The sequence below is a fragment of the Dermacentor silvarum genome, chromosome 1 (genome assembly GCF_013339745.2).
Source record: "Dermacentor silvarum isolate Dsil-2018 chromosome 1, BIME_Dsil_1.4, whole genome shotgun sequence".
Lineage (NCBI taxonomy): Eukaryota > Metazoa > Arthropoda > Arachnida > Ixodida > Ixodidae > Dermacentor > Dermacentor silvarum.
Genome location: NC_051154.1, coordinates 158,414,199 through 158,433,504, shown reverse-complemented (window position 1 = coordinate 158,433,504; position 19,306 = coordinate 158,414,199). Strand labels below are relative to the sequence as shown.

At 44.9% G+C, this 19,306-nt stretch overlaps 1 protein-coding gene across 1 annotated transcript; it reads right to left on the bottom strand.

The window, feature by feature from the left end:
* Positions 1-124: 124 nt before the first annotated feature.
* Positions 125-17,936, bottom strand: LOC119436286 ((3R)-3-hydroxyacyl-CoA dehydrogenase-like). Its single transcript, XM_037703087.2, has 3 exons — positions 17,562-17,936; positions 4,799-4,995; positions 125-1,641 (listed from the first exon to the last, which is right to left on the bottom strand). Exons 1-3 carry the CDS (start codon positions 17,710-17,712, stop codon positions 1,240-1,242), a joined length of 750 nt encoding a protein of 249 aa, XP_037559015.1. The 5' UTR covers positions 17,713-17,936; the 3' UTR covers positions 125-1,239.
* Between the last annotated feature and the right edge of the window lie 1,370 nt (positions 17,937-19,306).

The window sequence follows — 19,306 nt, the reverse complement described above, 5'->3', positions numbered from 1 at the left end:
TGGGGCAGTATATCATTCTCATTGATGCAAACAGGTCTGGCATGGTGAGGTGATGGGCAGTCGACTACCTGAACAAAGAGAAGCCCCAAGGTGCTGGGCGAGAGGAACAAACGAGAGGCTTCCAAGGTTTGTGGTGCGACTCTTGGCCAGCCACACAATCTTTATTATGTACAGAAGGGTGATGTCACAGTGACGTAGTTACACAAGATGGCCAGACTAAAGTGCTGGCTTAAGCAGAAGTGAAACCGAAACTGATCCTCCACGACACATACAGAGGTCTTAGAAGTGTCTCAAGCTCAAGCCTCGTGCCACATACATAGCACATAGCATGCTGCCCTGTGATGTTCTGAGAAGGATGGTATTGATAAAGGCTTCAACTAGTGTAATGGTGGAAGATGCAAAATCTCAAATGAGTCAACACAGGCCACACTGAAGGTCTTCGTGACCTTCATGTCTGAGACCCCTGCAGTAAGGAGCCAGCAACGGCTGCAATGTCACAGCAGCCATAAGCAAATGGGCAACAGAGCATCCTCTCCACTTTGTATACCTTGATTCGACTCCAACGTTGCTTGACAATGAAAGCACCCCCCAAAAGTGCACCTTGAAATGCACTATTGGGAGGTGCAGCTCTACTATGGGACCATATTCTTGGTTGATCACTTCCATGGTTATCACTTTCAGTGCTCATTTATTAGATAAGCCAGCGGGCAGGATGCCCGTTGCTCTAATGAGATGTTGTTTTTAACATTACACAATGGTTAAGTGAAAGTATCCCCAAACAGGATTGACCAAGAATATGGCTCCTGGTCACTGCAACAGTTGCACATGTACTGCAGAGAGTATAATGAGAATGCTTATTTGAAAAAATTGGCTGAGACATCAGAGCTTGAAATTTGCTAGCAAACCACAATATAGGAAGAACAAAAGAAAATGACAACAGCAGAATTATAAGAGAATACAGTTATACAAAGTGAGTCACCATCTTTACATGTGAGGATGGTTGGTTCAGTCTGGTGGTGTCATCACTTCTTGTTTTCAATTTCTCAACTGTCCAAAATATGGATCTGAAACACGTAGCAGTACAGGGCCCGTACAGAATGGGCCCCTGTCAAGATCCGGTGCTAAGAGGCTCACCTCCCCAGACATGCATTTAAATGTTAGCGACAAGTTGGTGCATAAGTTTACCAACACAAATAGTTATAAAAGCATATAATAGGAATACTAGCAGTAGTTAAATGATCAAACAACAGCTCCGCCATTGATGTCAATAGCACTTCCATTGACATAGGAACTTCGGGGTCCACACAGGAACACGACCACATCAGCCACTTCATCAGGACGTGCAGCACGACCCAGTGCAGACTTAGCTGCATCACGTGCTTTTTCCTGGAGGCTGTTGGATGCTGTCATGGGCGTGTCTGTGTAGCTGGGTAGCACACAGTTGCAGCGAATGCCATCTGCCGCCAGCTCAAGTGCTAATGACTTGGTGAAGGCTACTGTGGCTGCCTTTGAGGCCGCATATGCACTGTAACAGGGTGACCCACTGTGCGCCCAGTTGCTTGCCACAGTCACCAAAACACCGTTGGACACCTGCGCTGCCTGCATGGCTCGCACAGCACCACGACAGAAGAGGAACATGCCCTGCATGTGTGCAATGCAAATGTCGCTCCCAGTTGATGCAAATGAATGCTATGACACAGGCATAGGGTTTTAAATAAAAATAAATATTACAGGTCTACCATATGCAGATAAGTGAAGCTAAAATTATGACCGAGAGGTCCATGGTAACTTTTCCCAAGATCAAAGTTTTCATAAGCAAAAAATAGACATAAAAGGATTGGCTTTGCCACTGTGAAAGTGGTACTAGATCCGATAACATATAATGTCCCATTTGTAACTAGAAAAATGTCAATAACTGATCAAAAAATTTATAGTGACGTATTTCAGAATGCAGAAGTAAATGCAGTTTGGTAAGAAGTGTGGTATCATTGCTCTGCATGCCTCTGACTCAAAGCATGCAATAGTGCCTGGCAGAGCACAACCACTAATCTTGCGGGTGTAGAGTTTGATTACACATAAAGCGCCTTGTTAATCATGAGCAAATTGGATTGTGGAAGAATCGCATGGCCTTTCCAATTGTGATATTTTCTGCATTGAGTGATTCAAGGTTCACCTTTAGTATCCCTTTAATGAACTTAGATCGGTAGATTATAGTACCGTATTTACTCGATTGTAACGCGAGTTTTTTTTCAGATTTTTGCTACCTGAAGTCGATCCTCACGTTACAATCGAATACCGAAATTCAAGTTGTCTAAAAAGTGCAATGATGCACCCAATTCTAATCAACGAGTGAAATGTGCAAGTAAAATGTGCGAGTGAAAGCGCGCGATGGACGCGTGCGCTTTCACGGAGAGCGAACACACAGCGGAGAGCAAACGTGAAGTCTTCCGTCGTGCGAAAGGTCGTGGAGGGATGGGAGGGAGGGAGCGGAGGCAACTGCGGCACCAAATGTGTATGTTGCGACCGGGCGCAAGGGCAACTGGCAACTCAATTTCCCACGTGAAAGGAGGAAAGCCAGAAGGCAGCGTGGGAGGGAGGGGGCGCGGCTTCTACTCTGCCACCATGCTGCGTACTTGTACTTTGCGTGGCTGCGGGCTGTCGGGCGCACCGTATCGTGAAAGCGATCTCCACACGGCTGTTACGTTTGTACGTGCTGTGCTTTCGTCGCTCAGTTTCCGTTGAACGATAGACCGCACGAATCTTCGCTCGCTGCTGCTGGCGCGCTTGCTCATGCCAGCGTTTTGACAGTGCTTGTACGCGGTCATCGAGCGTGGTTTATTCATGTTTGCTTGTGCGCGCTGACACCATGCTTCTTAATTCAGTTAGTAAGTGGATGTGTCCAAGTTTATACATCCGATAAAACTACTGTCCTTACTCCGTATAGCTCTGTACTAGTTTGCTATCGCAATTGATGCTTCGCCTTTCGGGCGAAACTGCGACTTTTCCATGCATCCGGTGGTCTCGAGTTACTTAAGCAGTTTCCTTGCTTTTTTTTTTTTTTTTTTTGCTGGACGCAACAAAAAGTCACCCCTCGCATTACTTTTGCAGTTTTATTTTTTCTTGGTGGACGCAATGAAAAGTCACCCCTCGTGTTACAATCGTGGTCGTGTTACAATCAAGTAAATAGGGTACTTTCGAAGTGCAAATAGATAATTGTTTTCTGATAACAGCAAGTTGATAAGCCTGCAGGGAGTAATGTAGAAGCAAGGACAGGCAGCGACTCCACCTACCACTGTGTCTCTTCCTTCCATTCGTCTTGTCCCCGTGCCTTGTTATTCTATTTCCCTCAAACAATGTTTCAGCCATGGAGCTGAGCTGGCATGGTCCAGCTCAAAACTTCAAGCAACTCTACCGAGGTGGCCATAATTACCGGTGTAACTTTAGCACCTGTCCCCGTTCTCAAATATGATGCATTCTGCGAGTCATAACAATACTTTAGTGGGAGTGTGCTACTTTGTAGAATAGCAATTTCTTGACTAATTGTACTGCCCTAAATGCTTGAACCATTTCATCCCCAAACTGGTAACTATTATCATTTCTTTTAGTTATGGTTCGGTTTGGGTTCAACATGTTCCAAGAATATTGGTTTGAATATGGTTTTCAGTTCAGGTTTGGTTCGACACCCTGACAGTAACTCTACATACTGGCGAAAATTTTCATTACATGTACGTCAATAATTTTTTATCGGTCAATTGTCCTTGCCCTTATCGATAATTCTGGTGCATGCTTCTGAATGAAGCACACACATGCATGCATTTATTGAGTGAGGAAAAAGACTATAAGAGAGAATGATGTCAGGTAGCTAGCCTCAGCAAGGCAACCTCCTTTGACACTGCCCCTTTTTTCTCCTTCCTCTTCAAGGCCCATCAACGCATTGACTCTTGGGAAATAAGCCTGTGCATGAAGGCCGGATCTTTCAAGGCATCGTTTTGTTTGAGGTGGCATTTAGTGATGCCCAGGTTACAATCGCCAGTGCCACCAACTTTCCACTCTACTTTCTGCCATACTTTCTGCGAAGCGTGAGGTAGCTAGAAATTACTGCTTGCCTATCACATGGTGTGGGGCAATTTCCTATTGGCCTTCCTTTATATTATTTTATGACGAGGCTCCCTTCACACAATGTCCCTTCACACAAGAAGGGAGCACACAATGCTCCCTTCTAGTCTTTTTCTTTCCACCATGCATGCATTGTAGTAAGCAGCTAAAGTACCACAATTCGAGATAGTAAATGCCAAAAAAACACTGATAATCATTCTAGGGTCAAACTGTGGAATGCACTATTTGAAAGTTTGTGCTTGCTTTTGCTATTTCTAACATTTCGTGTGTTCTATTTCTTACACGGTGTAAGAAATATAGGTGTTGACACTCGCCACCCACGCAGCAGAGAGCCCGGACAGATCGTGTTCGCTGTAGCCACGCCCCATCGGCCCCTGAGCCGCAGCACCCCCCCATGCAGCTGTGGCTGGCGCATGTGCCACAGCTACACCGTCACGGCCGCCGGCCGCAGCTGCACGGGGGGGCGCTGCAGCTCAGGGGCCGATGGGGCGTGGCTACATCGAACACGATCTGGTCGCGCCGTTGAGCGAAGTGTCAACACTTGAAGTATATTTCTTACACCGTGGTCCCAGCATAGTTTGCAGCATGTTTCTAGAGAATACCTGGTGTTCGTCGCATTCCACTATGCGCATACGAGTCATTGCCAAGGGAAAGTAATCAAGAATGCTTCAAAAATGCTCACCTTAAAGTTTACGTTCATGATTTCATCGAAGAATTCCTCGGACATGTCCACTAAGGGGGCCCGTTTGAGGATACCTGCACAACTTACTGCAACACTGAGCGGCAGCGTGCACATTTTTGTGATGGCCGCAAAGAACGTTGCAATGCTCTCCCCACTCGAAACATCTACCTTGACTGCCTGGTGAGGGTGGCCCACACCTGCAAATGTTCCACACCCCAACGCAGATATGAGTCTGTCAACAATTCACTCCAGCACAAGGCAGGAACAACACAAGTGTTCAGACTTTCTGGTTTTTAATCAGCATGTATTTGCCCATTTTCCAATCTTCCCTGGGTGAAAAATTCCATCACTATGTCATGAGCACATTTACAGGGTAAAGGAAGTGAATTAGAAGGAATACTGTACAAAGAGATCGATACTTCTAAGACCTTAGTTTTAGTAGAAGCACAACAGTGACTTTCTTCATAGTGTTTAAATGCAGTGCTTATCACATTAATTCCCTTCAGTGCTGTGGAGGCAGGAGTGTATTTATGCATGCATTGTTGTGTGCTTTTAGCTAGCAGCGTTTAATCGGGAGGGAAACAAATGCACTGATGTAGAATGATAATTACTTCATTAATTACAAGCATTCTATAGTGAGAAGGTAATAATTAAATAAAAAGGATGAAAGAATCGTCATAAGATCGTGTGTCAAAAAAAGGAGGATTCCAACCAAAAAGATGCAGTTAATAAATCTTAGATGCTTTGGCTTCCACACAGAAGTTTTGCTCACAAAACAAACTGCTCGAAACAGCGAGCTAAATATATTTTAGTATCCGATCTAGGCGTCCTGTGTATGCAGGTGGAAGACTGCGATCATTGTGTTCAGCATTTTTCTTGTAGTCAGGATAGCCAGGGACTCAAAATACTATTGCCATGAAATTCAGTTTCTTTGGCAATTATCAAAGCCTTGCTCTGGTCAATGTCATGATTAGACTGCCGCATGACAATATTAGTCTATAGGTGATTTGTATTAGTGTCTGTACAGGTGTGGTAGTTTTTACCAATAGACTAATAAAAATATGTATTAGGCCCATCATCAATTAGAACCATTACAGATAAAGCTTTCTGGCCCTGTACGTTGCAGTAGCAGACTGAGGTCGTGCACATTTGTTTTAGAATTTGTATTGAAATTGTAACTAAATGCCAATTACTTTTGATGGGGCTGAAAAAGAGAATTGGTCCCAATAAGTTCCAATTGGAAGTTACTGGATGAGTAATGCCGTGAAACAATAAAATAGTTAATAATAATAATAATAATAATAATAATAATAATAATAATAATAATAATAATAATAATAATAATAATATCATATTTATAATTTGAGTCCTCAAATAAGGGATCTTTGCAGTTTGGTATAATCGGAGAAGGGTAGCAGTGAGATATTCAAAGTTAAAATGCTGTCATAAAACATTACCCATTTGTCTGGAACCACTGGCACTACTTGGTAACCCAAATTTTGCTTACATATATATATAGCATGTAAGAGATTGCACATTTTGAAATGATTGGGTAAGTCATTAAAGTGAACAGCCATTGTGTTTTCATGCATAAGAGTCTAAGCTTCTCAAATTGAGAGTCAAACATTTGTTGGACCAATTAGGGCCTATGGGTCCCAATGGGTCTAACTAGAAATCACAATGTATTATTTGACTGGGCTATTGATTGTCAACAAGCGAATAGACTGTTGGTTCTCCCTCCCTATGAGAACTTATTAGGTTAATAGGCTATAGGCGGAATATATATACAATATATATATATATATATATATATATATATATATATATATATATATATATATATATATATATATATATAAACTGGACTTTTCATTGGACCCAGTGTATTTATAAAAGTAAGAATCACAACTCCATGGTTATCTCTGGTTTATTTACCCAACAGTTTCGTTCAGTGGACCAACCTTTTTCAAGGGATACAGGAAATCCTCGCAACAGTCTCTTTTTATCTTCAGGTAGAGAAAGAACACGCAAAAAATTTACGTGTTCTTTCTCTACCAAACTTTAATCACCAAACTCTGTCAAACTTTAATCTTTTTGCCTCACTGTCCACACTGTGGCATGTAACTCCATGGCCAATTTTCTAGCTTTTTTTGCCATTTGGAATCTACATTTTATCTGTACAAATACATAAAACTTTTGATGCCCATGTGCTGTCATCCTTATACTTAAGTCTTTCCTTTAAAAATATTTTACTTAGCGCTTCCCTCAATTAAAATAGTGGCGATCTCATGTTGCCTCGTACCACTTAATTTGTCGTATTTCCTTGAGCACCTGATGCTAATCTGCCAAGGCAACTATAGTGCACTAGTTTGCTTCCTGCAGTCTCTGGGCCTCCGAGGTAGCTTTGCATGGTTACGTCTCTCATCTCTTTCCCTCTCCTCTTTTCCTCTTCTGTCGTGCAGCTTAGTAAACCTCCCTGCCTTTATTCTCACTCTACTGCTCCTTGGCTTAGTTCCAGCCCTAGCTGACTGTATATCTGATGTTAAACATAGCATTTAGTTTCTGAATGTAAGCCCTAGTACCATTACATCTTTCCACAGGCCTCTCACTACTTCATATACCTGTTATGCCTCTATAATGCTTTGTGCTTCATTACAGCTGCATTTCTCTTGCCTTTTGTTTTAAGTGCCTCTTCATTGACTCTCACATAAATTGTGCCCTCGTTGATCCACGTACCAAGGTATTTGTATTAGTTTACTATTGGAAGTTAGTGATCCTGCATGAGACACCCTGATCAGTGTTGCCAATGAAAACAATGAGGCTCAGTTATCTTACAATATATGTGAATCCCAGCTAATCATCCCCATGTCCAAAGACAGTAATCTACTGAGTATCTTTGTGGCTGTCTGCTAATAAGAGAACATCATCTGCATACTTTAAGCCTGGTAGCCATGGCCCTAACAATGCCCCATTCTGTTTATGCAAAAGATTGAGCCGTTTTACTGCTCTCTAACTCCTCTCCCGTTTTTCATATATAGATTATAAAAAAGTAGTGAACAGTCTCATCCCAGTCCTTTGTTAATATCTACTCAGTGGCAGATCCAAGACACCTTGACAGCAAGTTTTGGGCATGTGGAATTTTTAGGCCACTGCAGCGACCATCACACTGTCCGCGGCATACAACGCAACCCCCACTTCTACCTTTTTGTTAGGCGCGAAACTGGCTAACGCAATCACCGCCTCCCAGTTTTGCCCCTATAGAGAGTAGAAGGTCGTTTAAATAAGCACGGCAGATACTGCAGATACTGGCCACCCTACCTGTGAGTGTTGCCAGTCGATAAAGTCCAATCCGGATTGAAATTCTCGATGCAATTGGCTCCCTTGCGCAGCTTGCACAAAGGAGCCAATCACGACCGAGAAATTCGATCCGGATCGGGCTTGATCGCGATCAAAAGTGCGCCGTGTGACACCCGTATTACTCTACTTCCCTATAGGCAAAGCTCGGCAGGGCTTTTAGAGTAAATGATGAGATCGCCGCACTCTCCTGGTTAATGCTGCTTGTATAATTTTCCTAATTCCTCCTTGTGTTCATATTTGTAGCCAATATTATCCAGATTCGTGTATAAAGTTTTTGTTTTAGATTTTCGTGCTATTACAAGGTTTGACCATGCCCACCTGTGTCAATAAAATGTTTTCAAACTGCTGACATCATTGTCTGCAAGATGTTGTTGATGAAAAAGGCACTAAGGGATGCAACTGAGAACAAATCATGACCATTTCAATGATTTGGTTACAGATGTGTGGTTAGTTGCACACATAGAAGAATGTAGTCTTTGATAAAAGCCTCATACACCACGCGTGAAGCAGCATTCCTGAATGACTACCTAGAGAAAGGCTCTAAGGTCTATAACATGGTGAAAATGCTTGTAAATTTAAGCCTCCACAAAATTGGACTTTAAATCAGCATTCAAGAGCAGGACTGCAGAACCTTGCAGTTTTCATGGTTAGACCACGTACCAATGTCAGGTGAATTTATGCCACTAATAGTGGCATACAGAATGATGTGCATGCCACTTGGAAGCACGACAAATTCATTTCTCTTGAATGTGACATTGCAATACCATTTCAAGCACAATGCCACACTGCAAACAATCACAACACAGCTCACCAAGAATTTCTACATTGAAAGTCTCATCAATTGAGTTTCTCCTTTGAAGGAAGCTTTCCATAACTACAAAGAAGCTAAACTCATCTTCAGTAAAGCAGGCATGAAGCTTAAAGAATTGACTACCAAAGACAAGCTAAGGTGGTGCACAATGCTGATGGCTTGGGATTTGCCCCGTCACAGTTCTTACAAAGTTACTTAGTGTGCAATGGGACACAGCTGCGGACACACCTCACCTTAACATGGAATCGATGCTAGTTTTTTACAACAGAAAAACAACACTTTTAGATGTATCCTTCAGACGACTGCATGGTTTCTTTTTTTACTCGTAAGGATGGATGTCCTATTCCCTCGTCAGTACGAAAGTCCTCCTTCAAGGGCTGTGAGAGCAAAAAACTGAGGGTGAAGAAGTTATGCCTGAAGCACTTTGCCAGAGGTGGGAGGCTTGGTGCAAGGAATTGAATGGTTGTCATGTGTATTCACTCATCAGATACGAGCTGAACTAGGTATTAGACAATCCTGTGAACTGCCAGTTTAAGATATTCGCAGATACAAGCTCTAATGTCTTCAGTGCCATGGCTTGTCTGTAATTTGAGAACCAAAATAGTAACATTGATGTTCAGCACCTGCTTTTAATGTGCAGAGTCCTTCCAATGAGATGGGCCACTTTACTGCACTTGGAATGGGTAGCTGCACTTCTGGCTTCTAGAGCCTTAAAGTTCTTGCAGGAGGCTCTAGCGTCTCCACGCTAAACAGTGGAAGAACACTTAGATGGACTCAGCTCTAATGCTTTGAATTCAAAGCCCCACAGACAAGTTGAAGTAGTTCGTTTCTGATAGAGCAGCCAAAATACACGCAACAACTGGGCCATTGCACCGGCATCCTATCCTTGGAATACAATGCCTAGCGAATCTGTTGGCTTGTAGACTTTCACTTAGAGACATGCAAGATGAACAGCTGTGGTGGAAAAGACCTGGTGGCTTTTGCATTGATTTAATAGTAGTAATAGGAGTTACCGCAAAAGGTAACATTCAAGACTCCTGAAGTGAAGAATTTTTATTCAAGTTAAAGATGAGTGTTCCAGTCCTCATGAATGTGGCAAAAGAACGTGTTTTTAGGACCAATGTGTGGTGACAGCCTGGTCGAAATGGTGTGGGCACAAAAGTCGTTCACAAACATTTCATAGAAAAGCTAGGAGCACTTGCCACAGATCTTCAAGCTGAGAGCCCCTTCTTCAAACTAATACAGACAGATACCTACACCCCCGAGAGAGCCCAACTCAAAATAAAAGGAGGCCAACTCAATATAAGACAAGGCCTCTTTAAAATGTTAGTAAAAGACCTGCACTCCTTTACTGACAAGAAAAGCATTGTGAGGATAAGAACTAGCCTGCAGAATGCCAATGTCACGTGCAATAAGAAGAACAAGAAGACAAGTGTGCCTCTGGCATGTAACCATCATGTCACACGCCTCATTGTTTTGCGAGCGCATCGGACAATGCTCCATTGTGGCGCCAGTAACACTAACAGAAGTTCAAAGTGTGTTTGGAATGGTGGACAGTGCCGATTGTAGCACATGTGGTGTTGAAGAAACGATCAAACATCTCCTGTGTGACTGCCCAACATAGGAAGATGAGAGGATTGCCCTTCGAACAGCTTTAGGGCACTTAAGATGACAGGCCTTTCACGGAAGAGAAGATCTTAGGAAGAAGATCTGCTTTCGTATGACTTTATATACATACTCCAGATGTAAATGCTTTTTTATCCGGGCATGACAACACAGTGTAGTAGACATGTGCAATGAGGTGACATCATGCGTACACAGTACAATTCCTTTATACTTGAGCACTGAGCATGCGCAAAACGTTTTGGCGCCACCGTTAGACTGCGCTGATAGCAGCCACATCATAAGTTTTGCTGTTTGTGACTGTTTTTCGCCGAATTGGCTACTTTTTGGGAGCGCACAAAAAATTTGAGGTTGGCTCCCTGGCTATTTTTTGGCTACTTTTGACTTATATCTTGGGAAACATTATAGCCAATTTTTACGGAACGCACAAAAAAAATGAACAAGCACCTACATTATTTTGCATAGAATATACAGTTCTAGGCACTCTACATGTGTCATTTACAAGCACACAACAAACCTATGTTAACCTATGTTTTCTGATATCGCGTTCCTGTCCTATGACCTACTGACACTTCTGCTCAATCATATAAGGTTCCATGGTCAGGAGCAGAAGGGTCCTTCCACGTCAAACGCCCCAGACCACAAAAGTGACCATCGACGATCCTCTTGGAAAAAATTGGGCTTGTTGGTAATTGTGTGAATAAGGTTTCACCAAAGTATTTTTCTTGTTAAATATTTTTTGCTGATGTAAGCACTCTTTGAAGTTTCTGCGAAGCCAAAGTTGGTTGCGGTACATTTTTTAAAATCAATTGTCAAACTAGGTACAATGACAAACTTTATTTTAGAATCATCTACTGGCATGGTTCTTTCATGTGATATCATAGGTGAACACATTTATTAACTTTCTATGTTTATTTGGCTCAGTTAAAAAGCAAAAAATTGTGCATTTTCAGAAATTCGTGCATAAACATTGTTAAGGTTTCAGCCACAACATTTTCTTTACTATTTTTTCCTGTTGCTATAGTTAATGCTAAAAATAATTTTCGACTATGAAATAAAGTACTTTTTCAAAAAATTACTTCCAAATTTTTTTGACGATGTTCAGACTGTGGGGTCTCACACATGCTCTTGGGACAAAGGAATGACAACACAGTAGTGCAAACAATCAAAAGGGCATTTATTGCACCTTTCATACACTAATGCACACTAGCCGAATTACTACCAATAGTACATTCACATAGGCGCGCGACAAATCAAAGAAGTCCGACTCACCGCGACCCGATAGCGAGCGAATATGTCCGCCCCATACTGTGACACCATCGCCTAGTCGTTCACGTGTACGGTCACACGAACGGTGGCGTGTTCGAACGATCCGTGTTCGTCCATACCGGTGTCCTGCTCTTAGCCTCGCGAGATGGTCCCGCGAAGCGGGCCGGCGCATGCGCGAAGCGTTCATGCGTGTTGGTCGCCGAACCCAAGCCAAAGAGGAAGCACTTTCGAACTTTTCCTCCCAAGGCACCCCGCCGTTCGGTGGTGTTAGCATCGCGACACTCGCGCCATCTCTCGCAATTCGCCGCAACCACTACGACCACCTCCGGCACTTAGCCACGCAGAGAAGCCGGACTACAGGAGACGCGAGCTATGCGGAGAAAACAACATCAGGGGATGAGCGAGAGTCGCGCATCCCCAGAAGACCTAAATGAAGCATTAAGGCCCTCCAGATAAAAATATGTGAGCTAGCTCATTATAACATCAACCTTTCAGCTTGTGATCTAGAAATCTTAGAGTAAATTTTGTTTGAGTCAAGAAAAAAATTTTTGAAGTCCGCAACCAATCTCACCAGCAGGCACTCCCGAGTGTCTTCACTGCAGAACAGTGAAGATCATGGCCCCCCAAGCGTACGTGTAGCCTGGAAATGCTCTTGCGAGCTACAAGAGTTCAATTACCAGTGGAACCAGGACCATTTGACGATGCTTTCTCTAGCGTCACTACATGGCTTGACTTATACGAGTACGCTTGCAAGCACAATAACTGATGCACTGATATCGATTGTGCATTTCACGTGCAGAAGTACCTAGGTGGAGGCTTGACTTATACGAGTACGCTTGCAAGCACAATAACTGATGCACTGATATCGATTGTGCATTTCACGTGCAGAAGTACCTAGGTGGAAATGCTAAAAAATGAAGGGTAGAGACTTGGGCATGTTGGTAGTTCATGTTTAAAATAAAGACAGCGTGAGAGACAGGGACAAAGAAACACACATTCTTCGTTTGTCCCTGTATCTCACGCTGTTCTTATTTTAAGCTAAAAAATGGTCCGACCTTTGCATCACAGAGCACTAACAGCAGCCGCAGAAAGTATGGAGGGAGAGCTTTTTGTGTGCTTTTCAAGGAAATCCACTTGACATATGGGACAAGGCGATCGCTTATAACCAGAAAGATGAGAGCCTCTTGAATTACTTTTTTGAAAAGTGCTGGCTGTTGCAAATGCCGGAAGCCATGCTTTCTGAATTGTCAGTGGTGCCACTTGTAGTGCTCGGAATAAGAAACGAATTTCGGGAGTCCAAAGCAGGTTGCCTTCTACCATAGATGAACTTCTATACTCACTAAAATGTCACTCTCTCAGACCCATCTGCAGTCGGAACTGCCTTTCCGACTACAGGGCAGGTGATAGACAAACCGGTGTAGAGGAAATTGCACAGTAAGCTAACATATCGTAGTGGAATAACGTGATCACTACAGATGAACAGAGTAGAACTGCAACTACTTTCGAGAAAACAAGAACCATTGCATGTTCTGAAGATGTATTCAAGTTTCCGGAACTCGTATGTGTAGGCACATATTCACCACCTACAGCTGCTACAGAAGTTCATTTGAGTTGCGAGATGTGTCTGTTGTGAGGAAAAAGTTGTATAGCCTGAGTCAAGAGAAAAAGTGCTATCTAGGTAAAGCAAGAGGTTCAAGGAATGCTTGATTCTGGTATCACTAGACCATCAACCTCATCATTTGATTCACCAATCACCGCCGTACCCAAGGAAGATGGATCACTTTGCTTATGCACAGACTATCGATTAATTACCAAGCAAACGGAACTCTTCCCTTTTCCAATGCCCCACATAAATGAAATAATCAATGAGACTGGCCGCTGCGAATGTTTCTCAAGAGTAGACACATGTAAAGGAGTACAAAGGAAAGCATTTTTGGTGGCAATACATGAATGCACCAGATTTGTGGCTGCTAAGCCAGGCAAAGAAGACGCAAACTATGTCATTTTGCTTCCTGAAAGAGATATATTTAAGAATGTAAAAATTGTGGTAGCTGGCAATGGTCCAACCTTTCGTAGTGACAAGCTTCATGCTTGGACCCTGCAATGCGACGTCGAATTACATTTCCCTGCCCTGTACCACCCAGAAGCAAATTCCCTTGCAGAGAGAGTTGCACGCAACTTGAAGACGTTTTTGGCACTCTACCCAGACTTCAAGGGCGGCTGAAAGTGCACGCTGAAAGCGGCTGTTTCACATCACAACTCTTCCTATACTGCAGGTCTAGGATGCAGCCTTTATTTCGCAGCTTTTGGAAGATCTGTGTGGCTTGCAGCAGATAAGGAACTAGCGATTATAGACAAGGTTGCTCTCTGGGAAAAGCTATTGCTTGCAGGGCAACAACGGAGGTACTACTATGCTTTCTGCGCATCCTTTCACGCCGATTCACAGTGCGCACACTCGGGAGTTTTCAAAATTTACCAGCGCCTTCAACAGCGCTACTACTGGCGAGGAATGTACAAGTACGTTCAACAGTTCGTTCGCTCCTGCCCCGACTGCCAGCACCAGAAATCTTCACCCCAGCTCTCGCTAGCTGGTCTGCAGCCTCTACTCTGCCCTACCCGGCCGTTCGGGCGTGTTGGAATTCATTTGTATGGGCCACTTCCCTTGACGTCGACTGGTAATCGCTGGGCCATTGTAGCAGTCGATCACCTCACTAGATACGGCGAAACCGCCGCTCTCCCAGCAGCTACAGCGCGCGATGCTGCCTCATTCCTGCTTCGCCGATTCATCCTACGGCATGGTCCACACCAGGAATTGCTCAGTGATCGCGGACGTGTCTTCCTGTCGGAAGTGGTTGAGGCCATTCTTAAAGAGTGCCACGCTATTCATCGCACAACTATGGTGTACCACCGCCAAACCAGTGGCCTCACAGAACGCTTCAACCGCACGCTCGGCGACATGCTTTTAATGTACATCGCCTCCGACCACACGAACTGGGACGCCATTCTGCCCTTCGTCACCTACGCGTACAACACCGCTACTCAGAGCACCCCAGTGGCTTTTCGCCCTTTTTCTTACTGTACGGTTGGCATCCGTCACATACCATTGACACAATTTTACCTTACCAGCTGGATGCATCCGAGGGCTCGCCTATTTCTGCCACAGCAAGGCATGCTGAACAATGCTGCGACCTCGGACGAGCACTCGCGGCGACTCCACTTCCGCGGTCACCTTGCTTCCTGGCACACTTGTGTGGCTCTCTGTCCTGTTCACTGCCCCTGGCCTCTCATCGAAACTACTCCTGAAGTATGAAGGCCCTTACCGAGTCGTCGAACGCGCATCTCCCGTGAATTTTGCATTGAACCAGTTGAACCATCTTCGGACCAGCGCAGTCGTGGACCAGACATTGTCCATGTCGACCGCCTCAAACCATACTATGATCCTGTCATCCTGACGTGCTGTTAGGTCGCCGGAGGGCTCCCTTATCACTCCCGTAATTGTAGCAAAGAGAGACGCTAGTGGGTCCGGCTCTAGTGGGCCCAGACGCTAGTGGGTCCAGCGCTTTTGCTCGGCAACGGCGCTCTTGCTTGAAAGCCGTGTCTCGTTTTGACTGTCGCCGCTGCGCTGCTCCGAACTCTAATAAACCCTTTACAAAAGGAACTTTGACGAGCAGCATCGGTCCAAGATACCGGATATAACTCCTGGAGATATGATTTTGGTGAAAAAGGCCTTGACTCGAGGACCCTATTCTCTGGCATGTATCCTGTTACCAAAACTGCAAGGCAACAACGAATCCTGAAAATGGTTTATTATGACTCTCTTCCGTTGCAGGAACCCCGCCCCTCAACAGCCTCTGTGGACAAAGGAGCACCCCGGGAGCCACACAGGTGCCCAGACTGTGACGTGGCCACGCGACCATCTGCAGCCCACCTGTTTATGGGAGTGCCAGCACCATGCTGAACACCGGGACCACCACCTGAGGGCAGTGCAAGTGTCATCCTATAAGGAGTGGATTAAGCTGGTGACCGGATCAGTGGATTCCGACAGGGTCATTCTGGATTGCTCTTCGGTTTCGCCAAGGACGCACAGCTCCTAGGACTGCTTTGAATACGCCCCCCCCCCCCCCCCCGCCATCCCTTAATAAAATCATTTTTATCATCATAATCACGAAGGACTGAGAGGCAAGAAACAAGCTTCGGAACATTATTCTGTACAATTGCCGAAGGACGATGACAGACGGCAGGGAGGATATAAGGTTCCATGGTCAGGAGCGGAAGCAGGTGAAGCGGTATACCAAGACTGTCAAGGAAGGGAAGAAGAGAGAAGTCGGAGAGCGCCCATGGCAAATAAGTGATTATAATAAATGCTTGAAGACTCCAAGCTTTCAGGAACTTGTTCGACTTATTGTATTTACAACGACTCTGTCCGATGTTCGGAGAGTGTGTCCTCTGGTGTTGGTCTTCATCCTCTCCAGCAAGGAGTGTCCGAGAGCGCTGCTTCGATTTCCTGAAGCAAACGGCACGACAGCTGCCAAATTATTTGTCGGCACTTAGTAGGTTGACTGCCATCAACCTAGACACTAATGGAAGCACAAAGAGCAGGGCGCCCCGAAAGCTCCTTATCACCGCCATTAATTGAATGTGCTCAATGACTGTCCGTATCATTGAAGTGCCGAATATGAGCGTTTCTTTTTCCCAGCAATGTTTATAAATTCAGGCTGCGGTTGAAAGGAGTAACACGTCAGATAGTACACTGTAAAATGTCAAGCTTCGACGTGCGTGCTATGCTCTTGAAAAAAATATATATATACCTAGTTTTTAAGTATACTAACAATGTGACGGAATTTGTTTGCAATAATGATGTGCATTCTCATCTTTGATTTATCAAAGATGAGAATGCACATCATTATTCATTCACATCATTATCATCTTTGATTTATCAAAGATGAGAATTTGCACATCATTATTTATCACAGCCTGCTAATAGTGGCCACAAATTGACGCGAAAATATGCAAATTGGCTATTTTCGGCTACTTCCGACTTCATTTTGGCTCCTTTTCTTGACTACCCAGGTCATAATCACCATATCTCGTGCTCACGCTCAAATAGATCAGATTGTCCAGAGTACCACCGTGGTCCTAAGTTCAGTGACTCACTACCAATGAACTGTTTTGCAATCCGCACCCACTGGAATGCAGAGGCGGGCGGGTATCGAATCTGCGACTATGCTCTGTAGCACGAGTGGTGGGTCCATCCCTTGCCCGTAACTGCCTGGCCACGGCCGCGATTTTGTAGCGAGGCATTATGACTTATTCTACTCTAGTCTTATCATCCACCGCTCACGGCCGGCTGATCCTGTTGATAACGCGAGCGGACCGTCGCTCCGACCACTGACAAAGCGCGATAAGCGCGAGAAGGCATTATTACCGGAAAGGCATCGCTACAAAATACGGGCCCAGTATTTCAGGAACGCAACACTAGCCGATGACCGCTGACACTCCGCTACCGCTACAGGAGTTACAAGAAAACTGCCTCATAGCACCACTTTTTTTTTTTTTTAATATGCGAACTATTAAGCGAAGTACGTCATATTCGCGTATCAGAAAAAAGCTAAAACCGTTGAGTCAAACTACGCAGCGTCTGCAAAGCAGCACGTACTACTTACTTACACCTATGGACAAACATTTGAACCAGTCTTAACCCACCTGGCAGCGCAGCAGCTGTTTCCTGTGCTCCGCAGAAATTAATATCGCCCACAACCACAACAGCGCCTTCTTTTGCGAGTGCAAAGCAGATAGCTTTCCCAATGCCACTTGCACCTCCGGTGACTGCTGCTAAACGATCTTTCAGAGACATGTCGATGCGCACGTTGTTTGCAGGCGCGTCTGTTCAGTAGCTGCTGCTTCTGCCACAGAACACAAACTTCTTCGCCACAGGCGAAATCACAACACGAGTGGCACAAGTATCACAACGGCACAGAACTTCATCGGGCTTGCCTGCCTAGGGGCCGCTATTGGCCAGGCGACTAAATGACCCGAGTTCTGCGATTTTTGGGCTCGCACAGCCACCGACAAAAGTGATGGAAACAAGAGCGCAGAGGCGGGACTTTTCCAGCATCAAACGTTCTTCATAGAGAAAGGAATTCAACAAGAGGGGACACTCCCATAGGGCCCAGCGGCCCAATTGACTGCAGCGTGCCAAGCGGTCGGCGCCAATCACTTCCGGTTTCGGTTTCGGGCGCGCGTATTTTGAACGCAAGCTAGCACGCCGGATGCGCCCCCCCCCCCCCCCCCCCAATTTCTCTCTCTCTCTTTTTTTTCTTTTTTTTATGCTCTTCGTGCAGAATAGGTTTATTGTGTAGTAAAAATGATTGCGAACGATCTCGTAAAGTCCCATCGAATCTGTGGCACGTGCAATTTCACAAAGTAGACGCAAGACCTTTTGTGCAATGAGGAAATATTTATTTTGCTCTATATAAAAGTTCATTCCGCACTTTTTGTGCGTTCATCCAACGTTGTGACCCCAGCAGGTAAGGCAGTAGTTCCTGTATGAAGCTCCACCGGACGGCACCAGCTGAAGAAACGTTAATTACAAGCATGTTACATTTACAAGCACGTAACAGCATGTTTCAAGCATGCATGTGTCATTTAATTTGGTATTCAAACATAGGAAAACTGCGTGAAGAGGCGAAACGTGCGAAAGCGGTGAATGGGCGGCATTACAAACAAAAGCAATTCGCTTTTACATACATGGCGTAGGAAATACCCGACTCATCCTAAGCAATACCATAAAATATCAAACATCCGATTTCCAAGCGTTCCCCCATTTCTGGGCATTATTTCCTGCACTTTGGCGGCACAAATACACGGGCGACTTCGCGTTTCCAAAACTTGGCCTCGGGCGACGCGACGGTACGCTACATACATAGAGACGGATGCAACAGGCACTCAAGACAAATGCGTGGGTGGCACTGGGTGCAATGCCCTTTTTCAGTCATTTAGAATAAAGCCCCTATATATAAAAAGTTGTCGCAGTTTCACCTGAAAGGCGAAGCATCAATTGCGATAGCAAATTTGTAGAGAGCTATACGGAGTAATGATAGGAGCTTTATCAGCTGTATAAACTTGGACATGCAGCAGCACCGGCAACACGCAGAACTGTTGTCGACGCCGTCGGCGTTTTGCCCGCGTTCGCACAAAATACGTGCGGCGTTGGTGACTGTTGCCGGAGCCTCTGATATAAATAGGCACTTGGTGCCGCAGCTAAACGTCGCCTCCCTTCCCTCCCCCCCCCCCCCCCCCCCACGGCCTTTCGTGCGTCAGAAGAAGGCGCGTTTGCTCTACATATATGGTGATTGTAAAGGAGGAAAGAGACGCCTACTTCTGCAGCCCTTAAGGGAGCACGGCACAGAACGCGCGTTTGTTCTCCGCCGTGTTATGATCGGCTTGGA